General features: G+C 41.5%; 1 protein-coding gene across 2 annotated transcripts in view; it reads left to right on the plus strand.

The window, feature by feature from the left end:
- Positions 1 to 27,444, plus strand: part of DENND5B (DENN domain containing 5B) — a 751,805-nt gene that overhangs the window by 181,795 nt on the left and 542,566 nt on the right. Inside the window, exons 2-3 of one of the 2 annotated variants that reach the window (XM_086952788.1) lie at positions 17,471 to 17,536; positions 22,212 to 22,321. In XM_086952788.1, coding sequence (XP_086808914.1) covers positions 17,471 to 17,536; positions 22,212 to 22,321 — 176 coding nt within the window. The remainder of the gene's footprint in view (positions 1 to 17,470; positions 17,537 to 22,211; positions 22,322 to 27,444) is intronic. The other variant, XM_086952789.1, reaches the window with a different exon arrangement.

Consider the following 27,444-nt stretch of genomic DNA (forward strand, 5'->3'; position numbering starts at 1 on the left):
TGCGCACCAAATCACGTACTGAACGTGGTGGTTGACAAAGGAGCTGTACAGGAACTGAGTGCATCATGGAGCAGCGGTGACCCCCTGGGCAGCATCGGGCATTCAACTAAGTGACGACCGGCATTTGGGGAAGCAGCAGGATCGGTGCGGTGTTGCCCGTTGAATCCGTACAGTGGCGGTGCTTGCGGAGTGCCCTTGAAGGGATCGTTGGGACACACTGGCAGGCAGGTAGGATGCTCGGTGTAGCTTGGACTGAGCAAATAGTAAATATAGCTGTGGCCGAGACTTCCCTGTGAGTCACTTTCACGCTGCAGCAATCGGCACCATTGACACTCGTTCCCTTACTGTTATCTGTCCTGCGTGACCTTCAGCGGTGTGTTTCGACAATGGCACGCTTCTGAAAGAAGGCTGAGAACGCGCTTCTAACCATTCTTATTGCATCGGAGACGACCTGGCCCTACTCGACGCACATACTGCGACAGTGCCTGGGGTTTGGATATGCAGCCGCCATTTTGGATCCTCAGCGGCCATTTGCATATGTGCAGAAGTGAACTGCTGTACTGAGAGGCCAAAAGCAGCGAATTTGGCGGCAAGGTGCGGTAAGGACTGATCTCTGCCTTAACTTAATTGTACCCCCATATGACCTGCTGTCTGCTACTGGATCGCTTGTTGCGCTAAGTGTGCACACCTGCTGGGACACTCTCCTTCGCGTGGGTGCACCCTTGGTGTGGAAATAGATCACTGAGCCGGCACTGGAAACCTAACTGCTGAGGGAGTTGAGCTGCAGGTCTGAGGGAAGAAGTGATGATTGTCTGCCCAAGACTGCTATACTGGTCAACGCAAATAGATGCTGCAACCCCAGACCATTAATAACGCAACCAGCATGGGTGCGGATGAGGATGTGGCCTAGAGTGGAGTAAGGCGAGGGGCAACGCACCTCTGTTTGACTATGGACTGCTGACCTGTCGGCGCTTTGGGGGGCACGGCGGTTGAGTGAAGGAACTGTCCCTGCCGTTGTGTGCACTGCTGACCGGACCTAGTGACGTTGCTGGGCAGTTGGTGAGTGGCGCGGGCTACTACATTAAGTGAGGTGTGTCTTGGTGAGAGCTGTAACAATACTGTACCTGCGCCCCTGCAATGCAAGCATCTGAGACTGGCAGCTTGGACCGTGGGGAAGATGGGCAAAACGGACAAGTAACAATCCAAGCTCCTTTGAGTCTAAGTGCCTCACCTAATCTCGGACGCTGGTTGCCTTGGACATCGAGCCGGAACTGGAGCCCAGTGCCAGCTCTAAACTGGAGATCATGATGCTGGCTATGCAGCACAGCCTTCAGGCGATCAACAGTAAGATTGACAACCTCAATCTTCGAATGGACAGTATGGCGGCGAAACTTGACAGACATGGCTCACACATCACGGAGGCGGAGCAACACATTTCCACTGCGGAGGACCAAATGGGGATCGCCAGCGAGTCATGTACGCAAATGGAGACACACCTGGCAGTTTTTCAGGCAAAAAATTAGGACTTTGAAGCCAGATCCCGGCGAAACAATCTTCTTATCACGGGAGTGCCTGAATTCACCTACACTGGCAAAATGGAGCTATATGTCGAGGCTTTGTTAAAAGAAATGCTGGGTGCAGAACACTTCTCTAATATGTTGGTTGTGGAGAGGGCACATAGGTCCTTAGCACCCAGGCCTGTGCCTGGCACCCCGCCGCACCATATTGTAGCCCGGCTTCTAAATTATCTTGATCGCGACACTGCGCGCCGCTTGGCCAGAGAGAAGGGCACCACATCGTATCGGGGGGTACAGGTTGCGTTATTCTCTGACTTCACGACTGCGGTGCAGCAGGCAAGACTGCAGTTTCATCCGCGAAGAAAAAACTGCAAGCGCTGAAAATTCAATATACTATTCTATACCCGGCGCGTCTGTGTGTACAGCACAAGGGTAAGGCTAAGATTTTTACGTCACCAAAGGACGCTCTGCAGTTTGCACGTCCGGTGGAGCGCCAGGAGTCTTCAAGAACAGCAGATGATGATGCAGACCATGAAGACTGATTCAGCTCTGCAGCACGAAGCGCTGGTTCCCGTAACGTTCTAATAATGCTTGTTTGTTGCAGGTGGGGATCTCGCTGACTGACTTTGCTGTCTCTTTGAACGGTCCTTTCTTTTCTAAGGTAATATTTATGTTATGGTCTGTATTGCGGAGGTTCAATCTCCTAAGTAAATCTGTTTGGCACGCTGCATCTAACAGGACATATTGTAACACTGAGTTTACCTGTTTTACACCTAGCGGTTCTGAATAGCAGAAGTGTTGCTGTTTAGATGACATAGAGACTACTGGACTATATGTCTCGGATACTCGGCATGAGCTTGTGTAGGTGACCATATGGAAATTATTGATCTGCCATGTGAACTCTGCGATGGTCTGCTAATGCTCATGCTCCTGTAATAGCATGATGGACATGCCATATAGTACAAGCATTGAAACTCTGTGATACACATCTGGGCAGTTGCTGCTGCTGTTTCTGTATATATTCTGAATGCAACATTTTAAGAAAACTGTAACTTATTGGTAATGACTATGCTGACGATCTGTTGGATGGGGCGGGGGTGCTTTCTCCCTGCCCCGACCCCCCCCCCCCCCACTCCCCCCTGTCCTTGTTACAGCATGGGGTTAGTCGGCTACTGGTGTTCCCCTATGAGGGTATACCCCAAGTTGATTTGAAGCTACGGTGTTAGGTGTTTTTTTCAAATGAGGGGCATGCTGTTGCATGCATATGTTCTTCTGTTTATTATGGGAGCCCTTAGCATAATTGGAATGCTGAAGTGGGTGGGGGGGTGTGTAGCCGGGACACTTCTTATTTGCACAGAACATTGGTGGAGAATGGTACCTAACCGGTTAGCTGACGCATGTTTATATGCTGATATGTTAGGCAGCGAATGAGTGGCAGAATGACAAGCAACATGGCAAACTTATCACGTGGATAACTCGGAATGTGTGGGCCTGAATAACCCCAAAAAAACACGGCAAGTATTGGCATACTTAGATGTTATGTTAGCGCATATTTATAAAGCGCACGGCTACTCCCTGGAGTGTCCCGGCGCTGAAAGCAAACCATACGTCACCTAACATAGAGCAAAACCGACCACGATCGAACGGCTCACAGCTGGACCCACGTTTTAAGACTTTTCCTGAAAGTCAGGAGGTCTGGACTCTGTCTAATAGTGAGAGGAAGGCTATTCCACAGCCGTGAAGCAACCACGTGAAAAGATCTCCCTCCTGTCCGAGATAGTCCCACCCTGGGAGTGACAATCAGAAGTTGGGATGAGGATCTCAGGTTGCGCTTAGGGAAATAAGGCTGAAATCTATCCCTAAGAGAGGGTGCTCCAATCTTATAAAAGGCTTTAAAAAACAGAACCAGGGCCCCAGATCGACATGGTATCCGATTAGCTCTGCTGCAGGAGACTCACCTCACTACACATGCGGCTGAGACAATTGCTGCCAGGTGGGCTGGTGTGCGTTTGGCATCTTCTTACTCTTCCTATGCTAGGGAGGGTCATGATATTAATCAAGAAAAATGTGCCTTTTGATCTCCTCCCTGTAAATGCCGATGAGCACAGACCCTATATAATAGCGCAAGGTAAATTATGTGGTACACTGATAACTATTGTAAATATCTATGGGCCTAACGTAGATGACCCTGGCTTTTACGACACCCTGTGGAGCAAGATACATGCACTGTCCCCTGCTGCACTTATTTGTGGTGGTGACATTAATGTGATACTAGTCCCCAGTGAAGATAGGATGACATCTTCAGAGACCACACACAAAAAAGCTGCTATATCTGTCCTAGATGGTATGAGGGACTTAAGGACGCTGGACATCTGGTGGCTACGACACCCTGGCAGGCGGGAGGGTACTTGTCACTCATATGTTCATCAATCATGGTCCAGGCTTGACTTCTGGTTGGCCACACATGATGTGAACACGTGGACCACCTCCGTTCGGCACCTGCCTAAGACGTTTTCAGATCACTCCCCGGTAGTAATATGCATGGCCATACCTACACATACGCCGTCCCAATACCAGTGGCGATTGCAGTCGACCTCGTTGCTTGATCAGATATTCCGTGACAAATTGAAAGTAGCAGTTGAGGACTATTTTAGTAATAATGTAGGCTCAGGGCAAAGCATCGGAACGATTTGGGAAGCGTTTAAAGCCACAATACATGGAGTGTGTATAGGGATCCAGGCGGGTGTCCTCAAATCCTTAAGAAATACAACGAGGGGTCTTGTACAGGAGCTGGGTAACCTTGAACGAACATATGAACTCACAGCAGACACGGTGATGCTGGCAGCTATTCAATCGAAAGTTACAGAATATAATGAGGCGGCAGAACAGGAGGTGAGGCACAAGTCACACAGATGGACAGCTAGATACTACAGGGAAGGTGGTAGACCTGGAAGGGCGTTGGCAAACAAAATTGCGGAGCCCTGGACCAAATCACACACTGTCAAAGTTATTGTAGAGGATGGTGCCGTTCATTATGACACGCCAGGTGCACTTGATACTTTTGTGCAATATTCTCAAACACTATATACCAATAGACAATCAGCAAGTTTGGGGGAGACAGAGCAGTATCTAAAGGATATAGCGTTGGTGTGGCTATCGCGCAGGCAGCAAGACTTTTTAATGCATCAAATAACACTTGATGAAATTTGTGAGGCTATCATAGCACTACCAAATGGGAAAGCCAACGGCAGGGATGGCTTGCCTGTCGAATTTTACAAGGAGTATATTTATATTTTGGCTCCATATCTCCAAGAGATGTGTATGGTGGCCTGTGAATCGAAACAACTCCCACCCACACTTCGTGAAGCGCTGATAATAACATTACTGAAGCCCGGTAAGGAGCCTGACCGGTGTGGATCATAAACTGCTGTCCCTTATTAACACTGATGCCAAAATCTTGGCTAAAGTGTTAGCCAATAGATTGCAACTCCTTCTTCCTGTCATGGTCCTTCTTGACCAGTTATTGTTGTGAGCTATATATCTAACACACTGAGTACATAGTCCTATGGACAGCCATCTACATTCTGCTCAGTGTACACTAGCAAGATGGAGTAAGACTAGTAATGTGTCGCAGCAGGTTACAAGACTTCACATACCTACATATTTCTTAAAGACTCTTCACAGAGCCAGCTAAGATAAAACATAGTGCACCATTATAACGTGGTAGCCCGTGTATAGCATTGGTGATGAGGATCCTGGAGAATCGGACAGGAAGAGAATTGCAATGTGGCCCCTTTTTCTGTCCATCTGTTGGAACAAGAAAAGAAATGTTTTTGTTTTCAGTATTTGACTGATTCTTCATCTGAGTTCTTTAGTCACTGGATTGACAGTGATTTTCATATATTGCTGTCAGCATCTTGGGGCAGTACAATGAAGCACGCTACTATAAATACATATGTACTTAAAAGTAGGAAGATCCTTGTCAGTAAATAGGTGCAGGGGTACTGGCTCTGCACAGGCTATAATGACTTCGATATTGATTAAGGGAATGCGTGTATATCACACAAGCGCGTTGAGCAGTAAGTTCTACACAAATGCCACCATACATTCGCGGTGGGACTAGCATTGAAGTTCTGCACATGTGCAGAGAAACAGTAGTTTACTGTAGGCAGGTACTCCGGTCTACCAGAACGGGGTCCTTCACCAGCTGCAAAGAATTAATCCAATTTGAACACTCTTTAAATACAGACTTGTAAATTGATACTTGTATAGCGCACTACTCACCCGCAAGGGTCTCAAGGCGCTTGTACGAATACCGCTGTGGAACCCATCCTGGCTATCCCTGTGAGGCGTCCACTCCTGGGCATCCCCAAGGTGGAGGCCAGGCATCCTTAGCGTTGTGGGGGGCCGTTGTGGAGATTAAGCAAGCTATTGCCCAGAGTTGCAGAGTGGGACTCCATGATTGGAATAGGCACTGAGGCGAGAATTATCAGGTCGGTGGAATTTTTGAGCCCAAGACCCGCCGAGGCGGGGAATTGAACCCTGGTCCCGGGCAAGACCTCTGTATCAGGGTCTGCCGCTCTAACCATTGAGCCACACTTCTCCACCGTCTCATTCCGTTCAGTACCTCCGGTTGCAGCTTCGTCGGTAACCCGTTGCTGACTGGACAGGTAAGGAGATGACGCGCTGCGTGTTCAGAATGCTCCTTAACACTATAGACTTCACTTTAGAGGCACCATTTTTAAAGACTGGAGCTCCGGGACTATGAGTTTTACTTTATGGAGTCCCCCGTTAAGACAGTCACCTGGAGGCTAATTTAGACGATGGTGCGGAATCTAGACGACGATATGTTAGATTTCAAGCTTATTTAACTGCTCTGACTGCCCGATGGCAGTCTGAAGCAATTCTACATGTTACTGGTAGATTTCTGCATGAGGTAAAACTATGACTGTATTGACCCCTTACTTCTTTTTTTACATAGCCACAAGAGATTTGGGGTATATATTGTTTCCTTAATCATTCACCTACTTTTTCAAAGCCATTGTGGACTCGGTGTCCAGACTGTTTCACTAACATTTGGTTAGGAGTAGGTGTTGGTTAAGGCTTATTGGATAATTTTAGTAACAAATAAGAACTTGTAAGGAATGATGACAAAAATTGGATGTACTTTATTTTCAGTGACTTGACCAGGAAAGTCATTTTCTATGTCTCTGAATGTATAAATCTGTGTGTATACGACAAGAGAGAGTTGACACAGAGTTATATACTTTGCTTTTATATAGAGCGGGCCCTCTTCCCTAAGCTGTCGCCAGGTAGAGGTGAGACTTACATAGCCATCAATTTGGGTGAGTTTTTTTCAGCCCGTTTCACAACTAAGTGATATGAAGGATACATTTTTGATCCTTTAAATTTGTGAGGAGTTGTGTGCAGTAATTTACAGAATTATGTAGACTGACCTGACGGATACCTATTGTTTCTATTTTTTTAGGTATTTCCAGTACTACGAAAAGAATACACTGGAACAATGGTGTAGTATCTTTGTGAACACGATTGTGTTTTTTACACTTTTTTGCGTTTATTCACTTTAGCTGCAGCTTTGTATTTATTTTGTGGTCCTGACGAAAGCCCGGATACTTTTGTTGATCATAAGGACTGAAACATGTTGACCGTGTGCTAAGAACCAGCAGTCTAATTTCCATACTGCTGTTTGCTCTGCTTTTTAACCTTACCAGCGAGAGCAAGCCAATAACAATCATTTTACTATCACAAGGTAGTTTTAATATCACATTCTCTTTTCTGCACTGCAGTTTTTTCTTCACCTGACCTCATTCACCAGGGACTTTAGGATCCCAGAGTGTAGCAGCTTCTATACATTAAAAACATCCCAGAGCTCCTTCCTCACGGTGAGGGGGTTGTAGCCCTCAGTGGAACTAGGGATTTCCAATGGGAGGAGATACCCAAATGAAGAAGCCTGTCCCCTATGGTGAGTGAGGGTATTCGTCTTAAAGGGATTTCTCCCCCTTTGGGAGAGTAGATACTTTTACATGATCTGTCATTTCTAGCACACACCGTTATTTTAGGCCCAAGGATTTTCTGTGTTGTTTACCAGGCAAGGTTGCCCATTATCGCCACTGCTATTTCCGGTTGTACTGGAACCGCTGGCATGCATATTGCGCCAGAGGTATGCGTCGGCTGCGCTGCTTTACTACCAGCGCCCCCTTGCGGTATCAATGTATGCCGACGATATGGTTTTGTACGTTCGAGAACCTGAAACCTATCTAGAGAGGCTCATCCGCGAGTATATCTGCTTTGAATGGCACTCAGGGCTTGATATTAATTGGGACAAATCCATCACACTTTCGCTTACTAACAACATGCCCCGCAAGGAACTTGGGTACCCACTGGAATGGAGCACAGACCCAGTCAAACATCTTGGAGTTTGGATTCACAAGGATCCACAGGGGTCGTACAGGTAGGGCGATCGCGAAACTCGAAGATCAAGTGACTAGGTGGATAAAGCTGCCATTGTCTATTGCAGACAGAATAGCACTAATCAAAATGATTGTTACCGAAATTTTTATATTTATTTTTTAATATCCCCATTCCCCTGACGCAACACTTCTTCACCACACTTCGCACATTGCTCATTACGTTACCATGGGGGAGGGAAGAAGCCGAGATTGAAGTGGGAACAGCTAACGCTACTGTATGATATGGGTGGGTTCACGGCACCAGATCTTAGATTATATTATCTTTGTGCCCATGGCGCATTACACCTATTATTGGCAACAGGCACCCGATTTTACCCCCTCATGTAGCTGTGGAGGCGGGTGCGGTCAACCCTGTGCCGCTTAAGGCAATGCTTGTCAACCATAGTACGATATTTGAAAAAGGGGAGAGAGACTCAGTGCAGTGCACAGTGAATGCGTGGAAAGAGCTTTTGAAAGCGGGCACTGAAATTCCTGCTGTATGCCCCAGCTTTGCCCCTTTCTACATACTGCCATATCAGTAATGACTGAGGCTGGCTCCATCAAGATCCTACACGGCGCGGGTTTACGCATAATGGGTGATGTATTTTTAGAAGGGAAATTCATTGATATCTCTAAGATTAAGAGGGAGGGCACGCCCCTGCGATGATGATCTTTCTCTATCTGAGATTCAGGGCAGCTATTGGTGAGTTATACCTAGCTTTCTGATGGAACCGCGGACTCGAAGCTCTGCAGTTAATTTACACAACGCAAGTCCGAGCCCGACTGGTCGCACGTCTGTACCGTGTTTCCCAACTCGAAGAAACCGTGGAGACGGACGGACCACTGGGGAAGTGGAACGCTATTCTCACAGAGCCCTTAACGACAGATGACTGAAAGTATTGTTTCATGCTGACTGGACAACTAACTGCTAATGGGAACCTTAGGATTATTCATTTCAAATATTTGCACCTGATGTATTACGCAACCCATATTTATGCAGGTGAGCAGGAGTGTGACTCTGACCGATGTGTTCGATGCTATGTGCCGGTCGCAGACTTCAAACACTTAGCGTGGTTTTGTCCGAAGGTCGGTGAGTTCTGGGAGCAAGTTACGCGCACCCAGACTGACATGTTGGGGGAACGAATAGAGTGTACAATGCACATGTGCCTGTTGGGCAAAGTTACACAGATTAAAGCTAATCATCAAAAATTGGTGGCTATAGCGCTACTGTTCGCAAAACAGAGTCTCTATTCACTGGGGCGGGAGGCCTGCACCAACAAAGCGCTGGCTGCAGGATATGGTGTACTGTAGAGACCAACTGGTATGTTATGCCGAAGAATTACCAAGTGTATCCCGGCAACGTGAATATGGGGCCCCTTGCCACCCTATTTACTGACTCAACAAGATGAATAATCATTCAATGTATCTTGTAAATGCTCTGTTGCTTCTTTTCCAGCCACTGCCTGCGGTCAACACTTATGAAGAGAACGGTGATGTAACATGCCAATTCATTCATTTGTACTCTGTAAATGTCTGAACATGATGATGGATTGTTGGTTGATAATTCAATGAAAACTCAATAAAAAAAATAAAAAGTTACTTTCCTATTTTATTTTTAGGCGTTATTATGGTAATTATCTTATTACTGAAAGAAATCCTGCATGGAATTTGTAGTGGTTAAAAAACGAAAAGTTGTAAAACGTTGGTGTTGCTAATAGTTCAGCCTTGATGAGCGAAGGTATCAGAATAATGCAACTCTGTAAACTGGGAGACAGATGTCACTACTAACCTTAAGGTCAACTGATAGTATAGAATTTTTAGCATAGGTTTGTTATGGTACTTATAAACTGGAATAGCTAACCATTACTGCACTGGCTTTGTGGCTGAGCTTGGTTAGTTGGCAGGATTTGAGGACAACTTTGCATAGTACCATGGTGATTCTCTGCTTAATGTCAAAACCTACAGTTATACAACGTGATATAATTCCTCCCGGCACAGGGTGCATAGATGCAATATGTATCTTAATATATGATAATTTACAGCAATTTACACCTGCCTAATTGGAGCGTAACTAACCAAAATAACATGCACAGGGCAAAGGATGGTAGCCTGATGATATGATGAGCCAGATCTGTTTCCAAACAGTGCAATTTCACCACTGACGTTCTGTCTTCTATGTAAGTGCAGCTATTTTAAGAAACTGACAGTGCTGGAAAGAGCTTCTAAAATTACACTGCAGGCTGATAGCAGATACTCTTAATCAAGGTCAGAATTGACTTGGTCGGTTGAAAGTTAAGATTTGCGCTCGTCTTTCCACTGCACAAACTCCCCAGAAAAAAACGACCTTTCCGTATGTTTTTCTATATTTACAGAAACTCAATAGTTGTTGTTGTGGCGACCCAAATTGTTGCCTGATATTTTAACCCCTTATTGCCTTTGTAAGAGTAGTTAATTTCCTCATTGTTGATGGAATAAATGTAACCTCGCATGTTACAAAGGGCAATGCAAAACTACTGCGACTCGAGCACTAAAAACCCATCAGACATTTTCTTGTGAAGTTACTGCATTTAAAAAAAAATGCTTCACTTGTTGTTACAATAGATGAGTCAGGTGCTGTAACGAGTTAGATATGAAACTGTAAACATATTCTATCAACTCTTTCAAAGATTGTACCCAGTTAAAGGCAATAATTAATCATCGGATGGGCTCTGAGACAATCTCAGCTGTCCTCAAATCCTCTCTTAAGATGCAGACATAAATAGTTGTTCAGAGAATGTAACGTCTGCCTGTATTACTTTTGAAAAAGTAAAATTTAGTAGACACTGTGACTTTGAATATTCATTTTACCGTCTTCCCATGAGTACGAATTACTACCCAAACTAATTATACTAACCTAGGTGACACTGTTCATTTGTGTCTTACATGTCAGGTGGTGGAATTGGGAAACACATTCAGATTGCCAACTTCTTAAATTAGAAATTGGGGATTTGCAATTTTCTGATCAATTTTAGTTATGTTATTAAGAAGAAAAAATCTCTGCAAAGGACATCAAAGCTTCTGATGACCATTACGCTGGCCAGTGTTTCACAACATTACCAGTTTCAGTGTACGATGCTTTGATTTTATTTTATCATCTTCAGGTTTTGGGGACATGTATTATGGGAGTGGTGAACACCTATGGGAAAATGAGAAAGGGACATGTATAGTGCGCAGTTTAATTGTCCTTGTTGCTTTGTGCCTTAGTTTCTTTACTTTGTATAAAGTATTTTTTGTGTTCTTGTTAATACTACTAGGTATTGAAACCCACAGCCTACATTTGCCCTACCATATTTGATATTTTCTAAGTTGATTGAGGAAGAGCAACATGATGGATTTTTTATGGTTAAAGATTTGTGATTACTAAATGTCTTGAGTACATCTTTAAAAATGTTCTTTGTTTTAGAACATTTTATTTGCATTTATGGATGATTGAATTCTGCCTGGTTTTAGGGCTAATTACACTACGCTAAGCACCATATCAGTAGTTCAACCTAGTACTGAAAAATATGATTGGACAAGGGGACCGCTTGTCTAGGCTGGGCTTATTTGTTTTTCCACCACTTTTGACTGCGTTAACAGGCCACCCTATGGAATAAACATATCACTATGGGATTCTTCCATCGTTATTGCATTTAAGTGTGGGCCAAAAACTACAATACAGTGTCCTAAATCAAAAAGAAAAAGACAAGGGGGGGGGGGGTATTCAATATGTTAGTATCCTACTGTTTTGCTACAAGTCCATAGGCATTCCTGATTTTGTCTTAAGATCCTCACACACTCTATTGGTGTCATGCTTCATCATCGGATCTCATCATGGTCCCTAAAAACCAGGATGGGATTGACCTTGTCCCAGGTTGCACTTTGGATAATACCCTACCGGGCTCTGCCTTAAATACATCAGAACACATACGCATCCCTTTATTAGTGTTGTTCTTGGTATAATTAAGAAGGTTGACAGGAGGTGCCTATAGAGATAATGTTCCTACACCCTGTAAAAATTTGACATGTTTCCTTTCTATGTGAGTGACCTAAGGTTCCAGGCTTTCTTCAGGACTAAATCGATATTATAAGACCTGGTGTAATATAGACGTCACCCTAACTGTCAATTTTAGTTGGGACAGAACATGACAACCAATACATATATACATAGAGCATGCAAAAAGGGCTCGATTATGCAGGCTTCTATTCTGATTGATGTGGGGTATCCGTTCCTGGCCTCAGCTTGTTTTACTTCCTCTCAGAGAGGGATTGCCCTACTGGCTCTGTATAAGAGCTGGCACTCATCAACCACTGTATAGATGACAGTGGACGATAGCTCATAGAAACAGTAGGGGGGGGCGAAATGCGCTACACTATGTGTACTCTGTGGGGCAAACACTGATAACCCTGTTATCTTTAATAGTCTGCTTTCTGAGCTACATCAATGGTCCGGACCAGTGATAATTTGCGGGGACTTACACGTCGCTCTCAACCCACAGATAGGCTCCTCCTATAGTGGTCAAGGGCTAAACTCCTCTTCGAGAACCACCTATCGCTCAAAGAAACTAGCAAGGGCTGCTTTGTTGCAGTTGATGGAATCTTATACTCTGGTGGATGTCCGGTGACATTCTTGAATGAGAGAACACGGGTTAACATATTTTTTCAGAATCTCCTAAATCTTTTTCTCAGATTGATATGTTCCTTGCTAGCCAAGGTCTAATGTACCATCTTAGCATCTCCTAGAACCCTAATGTTATATCTGATCACAATTCTGTGTCTCTCTTCATCCATGTTAAGGGTTCGTTATTACATTCAAAATCTCATCCCTGGACATTTGATCGGAAACGTCTTTTAGAGGATGCCTTAATTCATTTTATTGTTAAAGGAGCTAGGCTTTTTTTTGGAGTGCAACTTGGAATCAACATCTATTGTTATTGTTTGGGATGCTTTTAAAGCCTTTTGTTGGGCTATACTATTAGTTTTTTTCTTCCTTCTGTTGGAAGCAAGCTTCTCAGATCGAAGCCAACACTTGGTGTACTCTTATCCACCTAGATTTTCTTATGGTCAGCACCGTAATCACTCAAGATTGGAGGTCCTTTGCGCCCCTGATTGATCAGTTTGTAATTTCCCAAGCCTTCCTTAGGAAACGCATGCTTGACAACATCATCAAAAAGGTTTGAGCCAAACAATTACTCTTTTTTGAAAAAAGCAAAAGAATGGGCAGAGTATTATCTTGCCAGGTCAGTGATCGAACTAATGCATCTGTTATTACTGGGATTAAGAACTCCCAAGGGGCTATTGTGACCGATCCTGCTCTGATTCGCGAGTTGTTCCGCAGCTTTTATCAGAAGCTGTATGTCGAGGAATTGGTTCTTTCCACAGACCAGATCATTCATTTACTTCGGGTGCACCATCATCGGAAACGGTCTACTATAAAAAAGCATAAGCTAGAAGGTCAACTATCGGCTTCCAAATTGCAACCCACTATTGGCCAGCTGGCATGAGGTGAGGCCTGGGACCTGACCAACTTCCATTGGAATTCTATGTTAGATTGTTGCTTCTCGTAGTGCCAGTTAACTGTGATCTAGTCAATTCTTTTGAGTTACTTGGGCAGGTTTCTGGGTCATGGACTGAGACCAACATTGTCATCTTTCCTAAGAAAGAAAAATATCCATCTGTGATTAATATCGGCCTATTCCACTGATTAATGCTGATCCCAAGATTAATACTCTGATTTTAGCAAATAGGCTTGCAACGGTTATCTCTGATCTTGTTGATGAGAATCATCATGGTTTTCTACCAAGGCAGGATACCACCGCCCACGTTAATAATGTTATCACTGGTCTAGATGCAGGCTGCACTCCGGGAACTGCAGTCTGAGTAATAATGTTAGACGCAGACTGTAGTTGTTGCAATAAAAACCTTTAATAAAAAAAGTATTAAAACAAATAAATGCAACTCTTCAGATAACAGATTGTAAGTTAGAGAGAGACAGTGGTCCAGTGATGCCAAGAAAGAAATAAAGATGACAGGGGTGAGGGTATATGCTGGCTGGTAATGTGGCGATAGCAATAAGGAATTGTTAGTTGAGATACTTATAAAGCTCAACATGTTACACTTGTGGCCGTAGAGCACTAAAACTTGTTTTTGTTTCTGAATGTTAACATGCTGGATGACTTACTTAGGTGTATAGCTGGGACTTGAATCACCCCATACCTTGAGGCTGAGAGTGGTGAACTCCAACGAGCAGCTTGCTTCAAAAGACGTAATTGTTCTCCTGCGAGAAGTCAAACAGTTTTACCTGTGATGAATAAACCTTAAAAGTGACTGGCAATATGTTACTGTGCACTTCATCACAATATCTAGTTCAGAGGGCGATTGCACTCCTTTCCTTTCTCCTACCACAAGGGGTGAAAGCAATGAATGGGAACATTTTGGTAGGCTCTAAATGTAACGCTGTTAACCTCTTTTAAATCACCCATTATTTGTTGAGGCCTTCACTTGACAGACTTTGGGTGTAATAGGAGATTTTGAGATATGAAAAAGGAAATAGTTTCATTGTCCATACTTAAATTACATATTTTGTTTATTTGTACTCTTTACGAATTTGTTACAATCGTGGGGGGGGACATCTTTGTGAGTTTTGTTCTTTGAGGTTGGCTTTCCTGCAAGGGCATCTTAGGTACATAGACTGTGAGGCGCGCAACCCATCCCTTGCTTGGCTAGGTCATTGAAGCCAAAAGATGATTGATTCTCCATTGTGCATTGAACGAGCAGCGCTATACAATGATGAATAGGTGATCTATTTAAGTGGAAAAGTTATTTTTGCCTATTATTAGCATTAACGACATTCTCTTCATCTTATATTAGGTTTGCTGGTGGTGCTGACTGATAAAAGCAGTAAACCACTTGTTTGGATAAGAGAAATTCTGTGTGCTTCACGTGCATTATATGTTTTTGTTTTTGTCTGTTTGTTGCTGTTTTCGGTATTAAATGTGAGTAATTGTTTTATTTAGAAACTGTGACAGCAAAACATTTTTCTAACAGTCCACTGCTCTGTAAGTTTACAAAGTACCTCAAAAAGTAACCGGAGTCGCATATCCCAATTGTGGGAGTTGGAAGTTGTTTTTAATTTGGTCAAATGAATCACTGCCAAATTAAAACGGATATCACAATAATACTAATGTGTTAAGAAAATACCCTTATAGGTTTTCCAAAGCGGAACCCAAATATGTAGAAATTCTCTGACTTTTTCCTCACATAGTCACCTATTTATTATGCTTTTTAAAGTTCTTTTTAGTTCCGTTGGTTGTCAACGATGATTAAGGTTGTTTTAAATCGCAGGTGTTATTGTAACTCAATTTGATGGTACTAAGCTTAACACCACAGAAGGAACAAAGATTAAACCAGCATTGTAGTAGCTAAATTGAAGACATTAATCCTCGATTAGCCATTAAATTACTCAAAATCAATATAGAAATGTCTAGACGTCTTGTAAAATGGTTGGTTGGCATGCAATGTTCTTTATATCCGACATAGTATCCCCATATTCTAATTGACATGTGCTTACTATGTATAGCCACGAAATTTCTTCAGCCTGGGCCTTGAAATTTTGAACTATGTGTGTACATGTTCGTTCTATTTGTGAAGCGCATTCTTAGCCAGAGACAAAGTAGTGCTGTACAGAGTCAGTCACAGATTCAGTGGGTGCTTGAAGGAGAAGCTGTGTTCTGACAGTGATGGTGGGCTGTAACGTCGTCTTGATGTAGTGTTAAAGAGGTGTTCCTTCAACTCTTTTTAGGTCTCGCCTACGCAGCGCGAATGTGCTGCATAGGAGAGAGACCTAATGCCATCGGCACAGCTTTGGGGGCAAAAACATGCACGCGTTGCATTGCTTTCAATGCCAACGCGTGCACGCCTGGCGATTGCCTTGTGTAGTGCTTTGAAAGTGTGTGTTATGAGTTTGAAGTGAGGACATTTGTGTATCAGGATCCACTTGGTTATCAGGAGCCAGTGTAGTTCCCTGAGGTGTGGTGTGATGTGGGTCCTGTGTGGGAGGCTGAGGATAAGCCCGGCTGGCAAGTTCTGGATGGTTTGTAGTCTTCTAGTGAGTTGCTTGGTAATCCTGGTGTCCCATAGTCCAAAGACTACTTCTCCAGACGGCTTTGATGGAGCATGAAGGTAGGACATCATCTTCATGCGAGGTGTTTTTGAGAAAATTGTAGATGTTTGCGAACGCTTCGAAAAATGAAGTATGAAGGATGACCATTGTGAGATGCAGTGTGGAACGGTGGTTAAACAAGGAGAAGCAGGCTTGCTGTTTTAATTTAGTTTTTGGGTCATATGCATTTTTTCATTGAAAAAGAGGTTGATTGCATTACACTTATCTGTGTAGTGTGAGATTGGAGGATCAGCACGGTATTGATGCAGTGCTTGACTACCTTGACCAATAGTCTACTTCTGTTAGCTTTATTGATGGTATTGGTATAGTTTATGGTTTAGGCTGATGTAAGGATTTGTCCATGTTGTACATGGAGAGGCTTCAGAAGTGTAAGGTCATTCGGGGTTCTGTTTTTCTTCCATTTTCCTTTGTCTGCGGGTGGAACTGTTGTCAGTGAGTTCTTTCAGGTATTGGATGCTAATGGGTTCAGGCTGCACTTGTGTGTTTTCAGTGGAGTGTTGGTGTTCACGTTGTATTTCAGAAAAGCATTGAAGTTGTTTAGAAAGATGTTTTGTGGCGGTGGCAGGGTGAGATATGGTTTGAGTAATATGTTATCAATGAAGGCTGTGAAGTTGTTTTCTCTTGTGTTGTGGTGTGACATTGCACATACTCGAGTATTAATATTACCTTAACATATTGTTGCGCATCCTCCTCACCTGAAAATAGTCTGGGAAGTTTTCAGCAGTGAGCAGAAGCAAAGGAAAGAAAGAGAAGATTGAGCTGTAGGCACAGCAAAGCTGCAATGAGGGCATGAATGAAAATGACTTGGATACTTCTAGCTTTCCCTCCCTCAATGGCCTCTGGAGATGGAATCATTGTATTATTAAAATTGCTCCAACAGAAATATGTGGCTGGCCATTTTAAAATGTGACTGTCTTTAAAGTGCACCTACTGAGTTTGGTTGTGTTCTCTTAACCATAGCTGTTTTATTATTAACCTTTATTTTTAACTTTCACTGCTTACATTTCAGCCACACATAATGAACATGATTCATCTAACATTCTTTTCGTGTGGTACTATGAATGATTCTCCCGTCTTATTGTTATTTTAATGTTGGTACTGTTTTATTTGTTGATACGAGTTTCAGAATGTCGTCACCTTTTTTACTAATACAGCATCTCGTATTCCACTAATGACTACATTGCTGCTGGTATCCACTTTGTGTCATTTCTGTTGAATTTGGATTTTCACTGTATATTTTTGTTTGTTCATGCATACCTTTTTGTTTCTGTTACTCCATGTAGTTTTATACCAATGGTTAGAAGCCGACCGGCATGGCAGGAGCCAAGATACTGCAGGCAAAACCTCAGGTAAAATAGGAAGTTGGTTAGAAATCTGGTCCTCTGCACTATCCATAATTTGTTTCTCAAAATAATTAAGGCTCGCAAAATTATTTCCTTCTCACTTCCTTTCACTTGAACATAGGTTTAATCCAATCACAAAAACCCTTCTTTTCCGGATAACCACTTGACATATGTGTGCAGTTTAAAAATGATACATTTGATCTTAACATTTCATCTCAGAAAACAGACCTGTAGTAGCAACCTGAAAGAACAAATAAGTAGGAAATGTCACTGTTCTGGAAAGCACATGTCTGGATTTAACGTATTTGTCACGACAAAAAGCAATATTTTCGTTTACAGGTGGAATAATAGATTTTAATGACCAAAATAAAAATTAGAGGAGGAATGGTAGATATTATGAAATCTGCCATTCTTCTGGAATGACCAACTCTTTTTTTTTTGTTATTTAGTGTAGGTAATCATTTGACTGAAATTATTATATTCAGGGGTGCATATTTTAAATACAGAAAATGCTGGAATTTGATATTTCAAAACCAGTGAAATAACTCATTGACAAGATGCGCCTAATTCAGGGTTCTATATTAACTTCAGTCACAGATTCCAACACTGACCTGTTGGTTTTCATCAGTCTCCTGCTACCAGCCTACAAAATGACTCTAAGTAATTTGGTCAGCATGAACTCTAGTGCTTTGTCAGAGAAGGAACGTGATACTAAGCACTAGGTGGAGACATGATGTATAATGTATTAAATCTATCCAAGCAGCCACTGCAATTGAATAGGCAAGTTAAGCTGTATGTGTGCATTCTTGTGAAGAGGGGTTTATTTGATTCATCCTATGGCTTGATCGTTTTTGGTAGGCACTAGAAAAACAGCTGTAGAAGGTGAAATCTGGCAGTCACATTCCAATGTCACTTGAATTAAGGTAATGGAGCCTGACCGTCCGACGGACTGGCCCTTACTTCTCCCATTGCTGGTGAAATGAGGATCAACTCCAGTTGGGTCTCAACTGTAGCGTTGATAGTGCTTTGCAATTCAAATAAGCAAATAGCACAATGCCACTATCCCCAAATACGTAAATAAACAAACAGTAAAACGTGTATGTATTTAAACTTTTGCAAAGGATTTACTATATTTTAATTCAGTTTTGACTGTACTAGATGTCATTTGGTGCTGATTAATGCCGCTTTCTAGATAATGACTTACCCATGGCCGTACGTAGATGCAACCCTTTTATAAACATGAATTTGGCATAAAAACTTCCTAAATTAAAAGCGATGTTGTGTTGCTGCGATCCGTCATTGGAATGGGAATACCAGAGTTCTTGTAACTTCACTGCTTGTCCAAGTTGTTATCCTGATAAGTGCACTTTAGTTAATTGTGCCTCATTTTCCTAATACGCCCAGATTGAGAGCACTTCTAATTTGGGTGATGACAAGTGAACCATGCAGTAAGACAAAAAATTAGGCGTTAACATTTAAAAATATTACATTCACAAAAATGCTGCTTTTGCACTGTGATGCCCACATGTGTTCAGTATGGTTCACCAGGCATGCTTGGCACTTCCTGTCTGTCTCTCTCACTGGGTGTGGTACTTTTCTCTTACTGCTTTGATAGAGTGGTGGTAGTTTCTGTCCGTCGGCTTATACTTGGAGTAAATGCATCTTTGACTGTCTAATTACAGTCCTATTTCAATGTTCGTTATGATAACCTATCTTTTAAAAACAATTGAACTTCAGTTTCTCAATGATCTGACCTGGATGTGATAAGGAAGGCCGATTTGTTTCACTTTTTTATGGATGTTGTATATATATGTTGACAAATGCAGCTAGTTTTTATTGTTCAGCAGAAGTAAAATGTTTTACTCTACAATGATAGTGAGCTGTACACTACCTGATCTAGCGAGATTACTGGTACTGGTAGACGTATGTGCCTAATCTTTATTCTTTTCAAAAAATAGTGCAAACTGTCTTAATTTCTTTCCATTCTTAATGTGTATTTTGGTTTTACAGGTCGACCTTTACAGGTAAGGAAACAATGAAATAAAATTAATAAAATGTTACGTATTCGTGCGCACATTCACCTCTCAGTAGCATTGGTGCTACGGCTACAGGAAAACGGAAAAACACAAATGTTTAAAACGCCTTCTTACCAATTGTTTGGATGTTAATTGTCAGAGTGTTCCATAGTTTTGGGAGGTGGACGAAGAAAGGCCACCTTCTATCACAGCAACTCATAAAGGTAGGAAGAACAAAGAAATATTGAATCTCTGGACGGAGGATGAAAGCAGGGCAGTAAGGAATGAGACGATCTCACAGAAAAGAAACGTCCAGCTGAGTAAAGACATAGGTGGGCAAAACAGGGCATTGTGGGAAGTTTCAGAGAATTTGAATAAAAAAGGCCTCACAACAGTAATTGCTCTGGCCAAGGTCTAAAGAGGAGTTGAGGAAAGGCATATTTTCCCTGAGAAAATGAGTAGAAGAAGCAAGAGTAGACAATAAAGTTTATTTGGGTTGACCAGTATCTTTAAATTTGACACCCTGGTTCTTAAACGCCTTAGGTGGACCTGAGAAGTTTGCCGAACACAGGACGCCACAAAGTAGAATTGCATGTTTGTTTACCATCCACTAACAAAGGGACCTCTGTCACCATTGAGCTGACAAAAATCAGTCGCTTTAAGTGTGGATAGCTGTGAAGCAGTCTTTGGTCAGACTGATATGACAGGGCATTCTTTTACTGTAATCTTCCTTTTCTTATTTCGATTTCTTTTCTTTTTTATTTTGAAGGTTACGTTCTGATCTAAACGTTCTGATCTCTGAATTGGTTCAGATATCGGAAGGAAATTCATAAAACTTGGAGTAGTGGCTAATGAACCATGATAGTAAGGTTAGCTGCAAACCCCTCTCTCTTGCCCACTCAATGCCACAGTGGTGACAGAAGAATCACTCCTGGGTTGGGGTGGTCATCTGGGAGAGGTGAAGATCAGAGGACTCCGATATCCGTTGTAGTCTCTGCACCATCCATTGAAAACCTTCCTCAAGGAAACACTGGTTCAGGTGGTAACGGACAGCACCAATGCCATGTGGTACTGCAACAAACATAGTGGGGTAAGGGTGAGGTGCCAAGAGTCTCTGTGCCTCTGGACAAAGCTTAAACAGCAGGACATTTTCCCGGCTCATGACTTCTGTACGCCTCCCTGCTCGCTGATACCACTCCTGCCTAGAGTGCTAAAGATCTGGACGGACCAGTTCCAAGTCATACCTGTGGCTTCATATTGGGCACAGATAGTATGTTATCTCGAACTCCTGAGCAGGCGCATCCATGCTTCGGTCATGCTGCCCCTTAGCGAGGATCTCCTGTTCAAGCACCAGGGCAGCGATTTGTGCCCGTATCTGCAAACACTCAACCTTTATGCTTGGAGATTGAGCAGTGGCAATTAAGAGCTGAAAGCCAAATTCATCTTACCTGAAAAGTCTAGTAGGTCTGAAATGTAATCTTATGGGTAGCTGTAACTTAGTCTAGCGCTTGCTGCAAGAATTAGCAAAGCTGATGTGCGAATGAACCCATGATTAGTGCACACACAAGAAATGGTAATATGAGCATGGTTTTCTTTGTACTGAAAATGGAATCCATTTTTTGTTTCAACTGTGATGTTATTGAATCTGTTTTTTCCTAGTGCACACAATGTTTTTTTAAGGGAATCTAACAAATTAGCTGTAAGAGGAGCACTGTCATTTTTTCCTTTACCTGAAGCTTTGAGACCTATGGCCATATTTAAAGTTCAGTGAATGTGGAGGATCTGTCAAAAGTACCAAATAACATGTCCACTCTATTTTGAGTGTAAGGGGTCGCTGTGCACTATACAGAGAGTAAATGGATGATTTGATATCTGTATGAACCTGCAAAACTCTAATAAGGTTCAAAATTCATAGTTATTTATCTTTTAAGAAGACGTGGTCAATTTTGATTAGAGTGCCTCCTTCACTCAAACTTAGGGGCCTGATAGCTTGTTTTTCTGTCTTTTAACAATTTTCAGGGAACATTGTTTTTTATCAAATAGTTAATGAGTAAAGTGATTCAAGGTTGAGACTTGTGTGGTCTGCAGGTCAGAGGCCCAAGAGAATCAGCCTTTCATCCTTACAAGAGCTAGAATTTGAGGGTCAATTATTTGGGTAATCTTAATATCAGTTACTTAAGAACTATCTGTTGATTGCTAACATGCTGCTGCACAAAGACTCATTTCAGTGGTACACTTGGTTATAGTAATTGATGGGAAAATCAGTTTTGAGAATACTATCTTGCAGTGCATTTATGCCGAGTTAAAAATATCACAGGCATATGTTTATGTATACATCAATAATGTATGCTTCCTGTCAAGACTTCCAAACTGGGAAATTTGAGAAAAATACTATAAAACGTACTACCTTACATGGTCACAATTGTACCATCTTCATAGGTGTAATTACTAACCTCCAACTGAAAAGTGACGAGCACAGGAAGACATTATCATGATGAAGCGTACATAAAGTTCAGTACAGTATTCAGTGATGCTCAGTTATTCAAAGCATAACTGTGTGATGTTTTTCGAGATGGATTGATGACAACAAACATCTTGCTGCCTTTTACAATGGAAAGCTTATGTATGTAAACCTGTATTAATTCATTCATTCTAATTTATCACAGGAGACAACTTTGACCAGAGTCCTTTGAGAAGAACATTCAAGTCCAGAGTTCTAGCCCACTACCCTCAGAATATCGACTGGAACCCATTTGACCAAGATGCAGTTAATATGGTATGTTCGAGAAAAAAGAAATCCAATTTTTTCTTCAGGAATTAGCACTATACACTAAGGGATGGTTTCCTCAGTTGACCATTCCAGAATATGTAATAGGCATTATGCTTATGAAATAGAAGTCTTATTTTCAGATAGTCTTTATTAATTTCTGTGAAACCTGCTTTCTTAGCAACTGCTATTAACAAATACCACTTGGGTGTTGTGTTTATTAGCAATGTGGTTTTTCTTGTAATGGTACTTCGGTAGAAGTGAATTATGTTTTGTTTGTTTAATGTTTACTCATTCTTTGTCATTCTCACATCGGTTTTGTTGTGACATTAGAAGTGGTGGTTTTAAGCTCTGCATAATGAAGGATCGTCTTTCATTCGCCAACATTTTTCCATGATACACTGCAGTTGGTTAGCTCCGCTCTGCCACAGCCAGGTGCCTAGGTGGGCCAGTCATCGGAAAGCAACGTCGTACTTTGTCTGGAATTCTGTTCGCATGAACCCCGCTTGGTTACCAATTATCTGGCAATCAGGAAATCACTTAAACCCCGATTTCTAAGCTCTAATTGAGAAGGTGTTACGTGTAGCCTTTTAGGTAATCATGCACTTTATAAAGTGCACATGCACCAATTGTAGCACTGAGGTCATTCACGTTCTGTATATACAGGTGATTGTTTACATTATGTATGTATCAGGAGTTTGCACTATATGGCTTATTTAAATTGGGTCTGGGCATGTTATAAACGTGCTATCAAGTGCTTAATTCGTATTTTAAGGGAATGATTTAGATTTGGCAGGTGTCTAGTCAACGTTATTTAGAGCACACGGAGCATCTACCAAACTGTAAAAAAAAATCTCTAAGTCAACGATTTTCTATTCATCCACCTTTTAATAGTATTAAATGTGTGGTTTTAAATGAGTCCTATTTTCAGTGGCTGCACAAATAAAAAGCAAAATATTTTACTTAAACCAAAGTGTCATAAGATAAATACCTTCCAGTCTTGCGTATCAAATCACTATCAAAACCATCACAAATCAATTCCACTCGAACCTTTATACTTTTCAAACGTTCATACATGGACACGCACTTTTAGGTTGCATTGTAGATGACCAGGCGTTATTTTGCATTTTGTATATCTAAATAGCAGGGATAAATGTGACCAAAAACTGAGCCCTAGAACGCTCTACTGCTGAACATTCCCCCCCTTGAATGCTTAGGTTTAGGAGTACAAGAAATGTTACTATGTTCACAGCTGGAGGATAATTGCGCTCACTGTGTTTTAGTTTTCTGTTTATCAGTTTACCCAGAAACCTACAATTCTTAAATAAAATGATATAAGCATTATTTGCGTATAGCTGCAATACCCTTGGTTGAATTATGTTTGTTTTACTGATACCAACAAAAGTCGTTATCTTTTTAAATTATAAAGTGAAAAAACTTCCCTTGGGTAAGTAACTGTATACGGATGCCCAAAAGTTTAGTCTTGGACAAAAGGCTTCACTAAGCAAAGAAATTTAACAATAAAACAATTATATAAAAATATCGACATTTATTCAAACATACAGTAAAAACATGTTAAAAATCATTGTCATAACATAAAAAAACCGCTCCTTTACATTGAATAAAAGACAAACAATCAACAATTTAACAATTTATACATATTAAAAATACCTATCCTGAAAAAGTACAATTGAATCAACTTCCTATGTATCTAAAAGAGGGATTTTTTGGAAAAGAGAGAGACATACAGACACTGAGACATAAACAATTTGTCTTTCATCAAATGCACATCATAACCCTCTTTTTTGGACCAACTCCAAGACTTGATTGTTTTCTATATTCTTGGAGTAGGTTGGGAAATTAGATTGTGCAGTGCTAGGCATCGACGCGTTTCGATGGTTTTGTTTATTCATATACCATCTTTATCAAGACTACTGAATATAGATGTCTCTCCTGTGTTGGCACTGGATGGTTGCCTCTACCAACGGATCCTGTGGGTAAATATACTAGGGTCAGTATTCAGCATTGAACCCAGAATAGTGAATGACCTACTTTAGTTTTACAAACAGTCCCAAAATTGAGTATCATTATGACTAGTCTTATGTCAATAGACTAAATGTACATCGATTAGCACATAGTCTACACCTTTGATAGAAAGTGACTGTACATTTTACACGAAACTTTTGATTAAGGCACATCACATTTCAATTTACTAACATATTTGCCCAACCTATACCACTTTATTCGTAGATAAGCTTTTATTGCTTCACCATAGGTCCAACACTTATGGGGGCAGCCATAGGAAAACCCCCTCCCCCCCAAAAAGGGAACCTAGGGTAAAGAATTCATTCTTGTTTATCTTGTTGTTGGTTAAATCCCATCCCCGGCCTACATTCTGGGATACAGAACAAATATATGGTAATCCCCAGAGATTTATGAGCCCAGGGGCTGAAGATACTGTGTTAGATTGTGTTTGGAGATACCTTATTCCATGTTAGGATCTCTGGACAAAAGACATCGATTCTATTTTCTGGTGTCGCATTCTTTCACCAAGAGCTTTCTTAAAATCTAAAAAATATATGAAGTTTTATTTGAACGGTTATAAATCATATAATTTATCTCAACAGTCCCACATTTACATCTATAACCTCATTGTTGTTTACCTGTAAGTTTATGCGCTGATATTAGTTGTTTTTCTGTAGCCCAACAGGAATAGTAACTTGTAGCGTTCTATGGATGGATTCAAATAAAAGTTTTTATTTAGATAATTATTTAGTTCTGTTTTTGTTGCTATTCTAGCTTGAAAAAATTTGTATAGGCTACCTCACTCTTGGCTCCACAATGGCGTTGTATCTTTGGATCTACGAATCGCCTTTCAGTAAATAGCTTATCCCAGAGTTGCGTACTTCGTCTTTTTGTACTGCAATAGATATTTAACTCTGTAAGTTATACGCTTCGTTTTAGATGCTAATTTGTTATGGGCTACAATTTTCAAGGCACCTACCTAAACGTCAAGCAACGGATGTATTGGAGTCGGGAAACCGGAATATGGCGCTTGGTCTGCTGCACGGGGTTTTAGCCTGTAACAGAAATTAGACTTTGTGTTGCCAACCTCACGACTTTTATCTGGCGTTTATGACACGGGGGTTACTTAGGCTTACCTTGCATTCGGTCCTAGATACGGAGCGATGCGCTGTATTCTTACGTTAGGGTTGAGGTTTCCTAGGGGGATAGATGTAGCCGGTGCATTAATTAAGATCGGATAATTTTAAGATTTACTGGTTACTTTACGGCAGGGGCTCTTATTTATCTTACCTTGCACCGCGTATTTTCTGGTAACGGCACCCGACTCCCGTCCTCTCTCTTGCGTCTTTGTTTTCAGGAAGGTTGTTTATGGGTTCCCTTTGCAACCTATTTGTACTTTCTTAAAGCTTCTCTTATTGGGCGATCTTTAGTTATAGCAGCTGTGTTCAATTTAGTTGCCCGTGAGAGTGATCCGCGTAACCATGGTAACGCGTCTCTGTTCTTCTACTTCCGCGTTTCACGCCTCATTTGGTTTCACGCTACTCAAGCCTCGTTTTCATTCTTGTTTGCACGACGTTATTGTCGTTTACCTACATTATTAGTTTTCTAAGTACCTACCATTATATCCTTTAGACTTACTCATTGTTGAAAATTTAGATTTATCAAACACACCGAATTAATTTTTATAAAAAACGGTGAGCATGTCTCAAAGATAAAAAAAAGTTTTTTTTTTAACCTGTTACATTTAAATGTGTTTGCCATCGACGGACATTCTTAACACCATAGTTCACTGCTGTACTCACTTGTCTAAACATTATATTTCTCTTGGTCTATTTTGTGATGTCATATGGCGAGTGTTGGCTGGTACAGATATTTTATATTGCGATATTTATGGAATGGTACCCCTTTGCAGGCTTCTTAAAGCTGATTTATCTTTTGCAGTGGGGGGCTTCTTTACTGACCAGATATTATTTTCATCCATTCCTCTCTGGAGTTTAAGCCCTTTTCTATGGTGTCGAGGTGACATATGAACCATTGTTCACGTCTTTTCCTAATTGACTCAAGGTTCCCCCCTCGTCTACTGGCAGTTATTTTTTCCAGGATGAACCAGGTAAACTCATTACATCCATGGTTTTTTTCGTGGTAGTGCATCGTAAGTGGAGCATTTTCTTTTTTGCTTTTGATTGCTGAACGGTGCTCCAGAAGTCTGGTTCTGAGCTCCCTGCCCGTCTCCACCACGTAGCCAAGACCACATGGGCAGACGAGCAAGTAAACCACATTTTTACTTCTGCAGTTGTTAAGACTCCTTGGTACAAGGGTCTTCTGGTTAAAGGTCAATTTATTTGACACTATGCAGTTGGGACAAATTGAACAGGTTCCACATTTGTGGTTCCCAATTGCCTTCTTGTTACCAGTTATGGTGGTTTGTGCACTGTTACCTGGATTTTTGTATGTCCTAACTAGACTATTTTTGATAGTTTTGTTCCTCCAGAATGAAAATAGTGGCTTGGTTAGTGGATTTGTCAGGCCATTGTTTATTATTTTCCAGTTTCGATTTACTATATTTTTAATTCTGTTGCTTAGATTTGAGTATTGACTCACAAAGACTATTCTGTCTTGGGTTTTGTTATTTTTAATTTTATTGGTATCCAGAAGTTGCTCACGGTCATAATATCTCGCACGCTTGAGGGATTGTTTGACTAGTTTTTTAGGGTATCCTCTCTCATATAATTTTTTCTCCATATTTTCAGCATGTTTGTAAAAATCAGTTATATTTGTACAATTCCGCCTTAACCGTAGAAATTCCCCGAAGGGGATATTGTCTTTTTGAGTTCGTGGGTGATTGCTACGATATTGCAGAAGGGTATTTTTGTCTGTGGGTTTTGTAAAGAGTTCTACTTCCAATGTTCCCTCTGATTCTTTGATCTTTATATCTAGGAAGTTAACACTGCTGGAGCTATAACTTGCCGTAAAGTTCAAATTTTTGTCACCCAGATTAAGCCACTCTAAAAAGGATATTAGATCCTCACTAGCACCGCTCCAGATGAAAATGATATCATCAATGAAGCGGTGCCAGTGGGATATGTTTTCAAAGAATGGTGCCAGCT

The sequence above is a fragment of the Lissotriton vulgaris genome, chromosome 1_2 (genome assembly GCF_964263255.1).
Source record: "Lissotriton vulgaris chromosome 1_2, aLisVul1.2, whole genome shotgun sequence".
NCBI lineage: Eukaryota > Metazoa > Chordata > Amphibia > Caudata > Salamandridae > Lissotriton > Lissotriton vulgaris.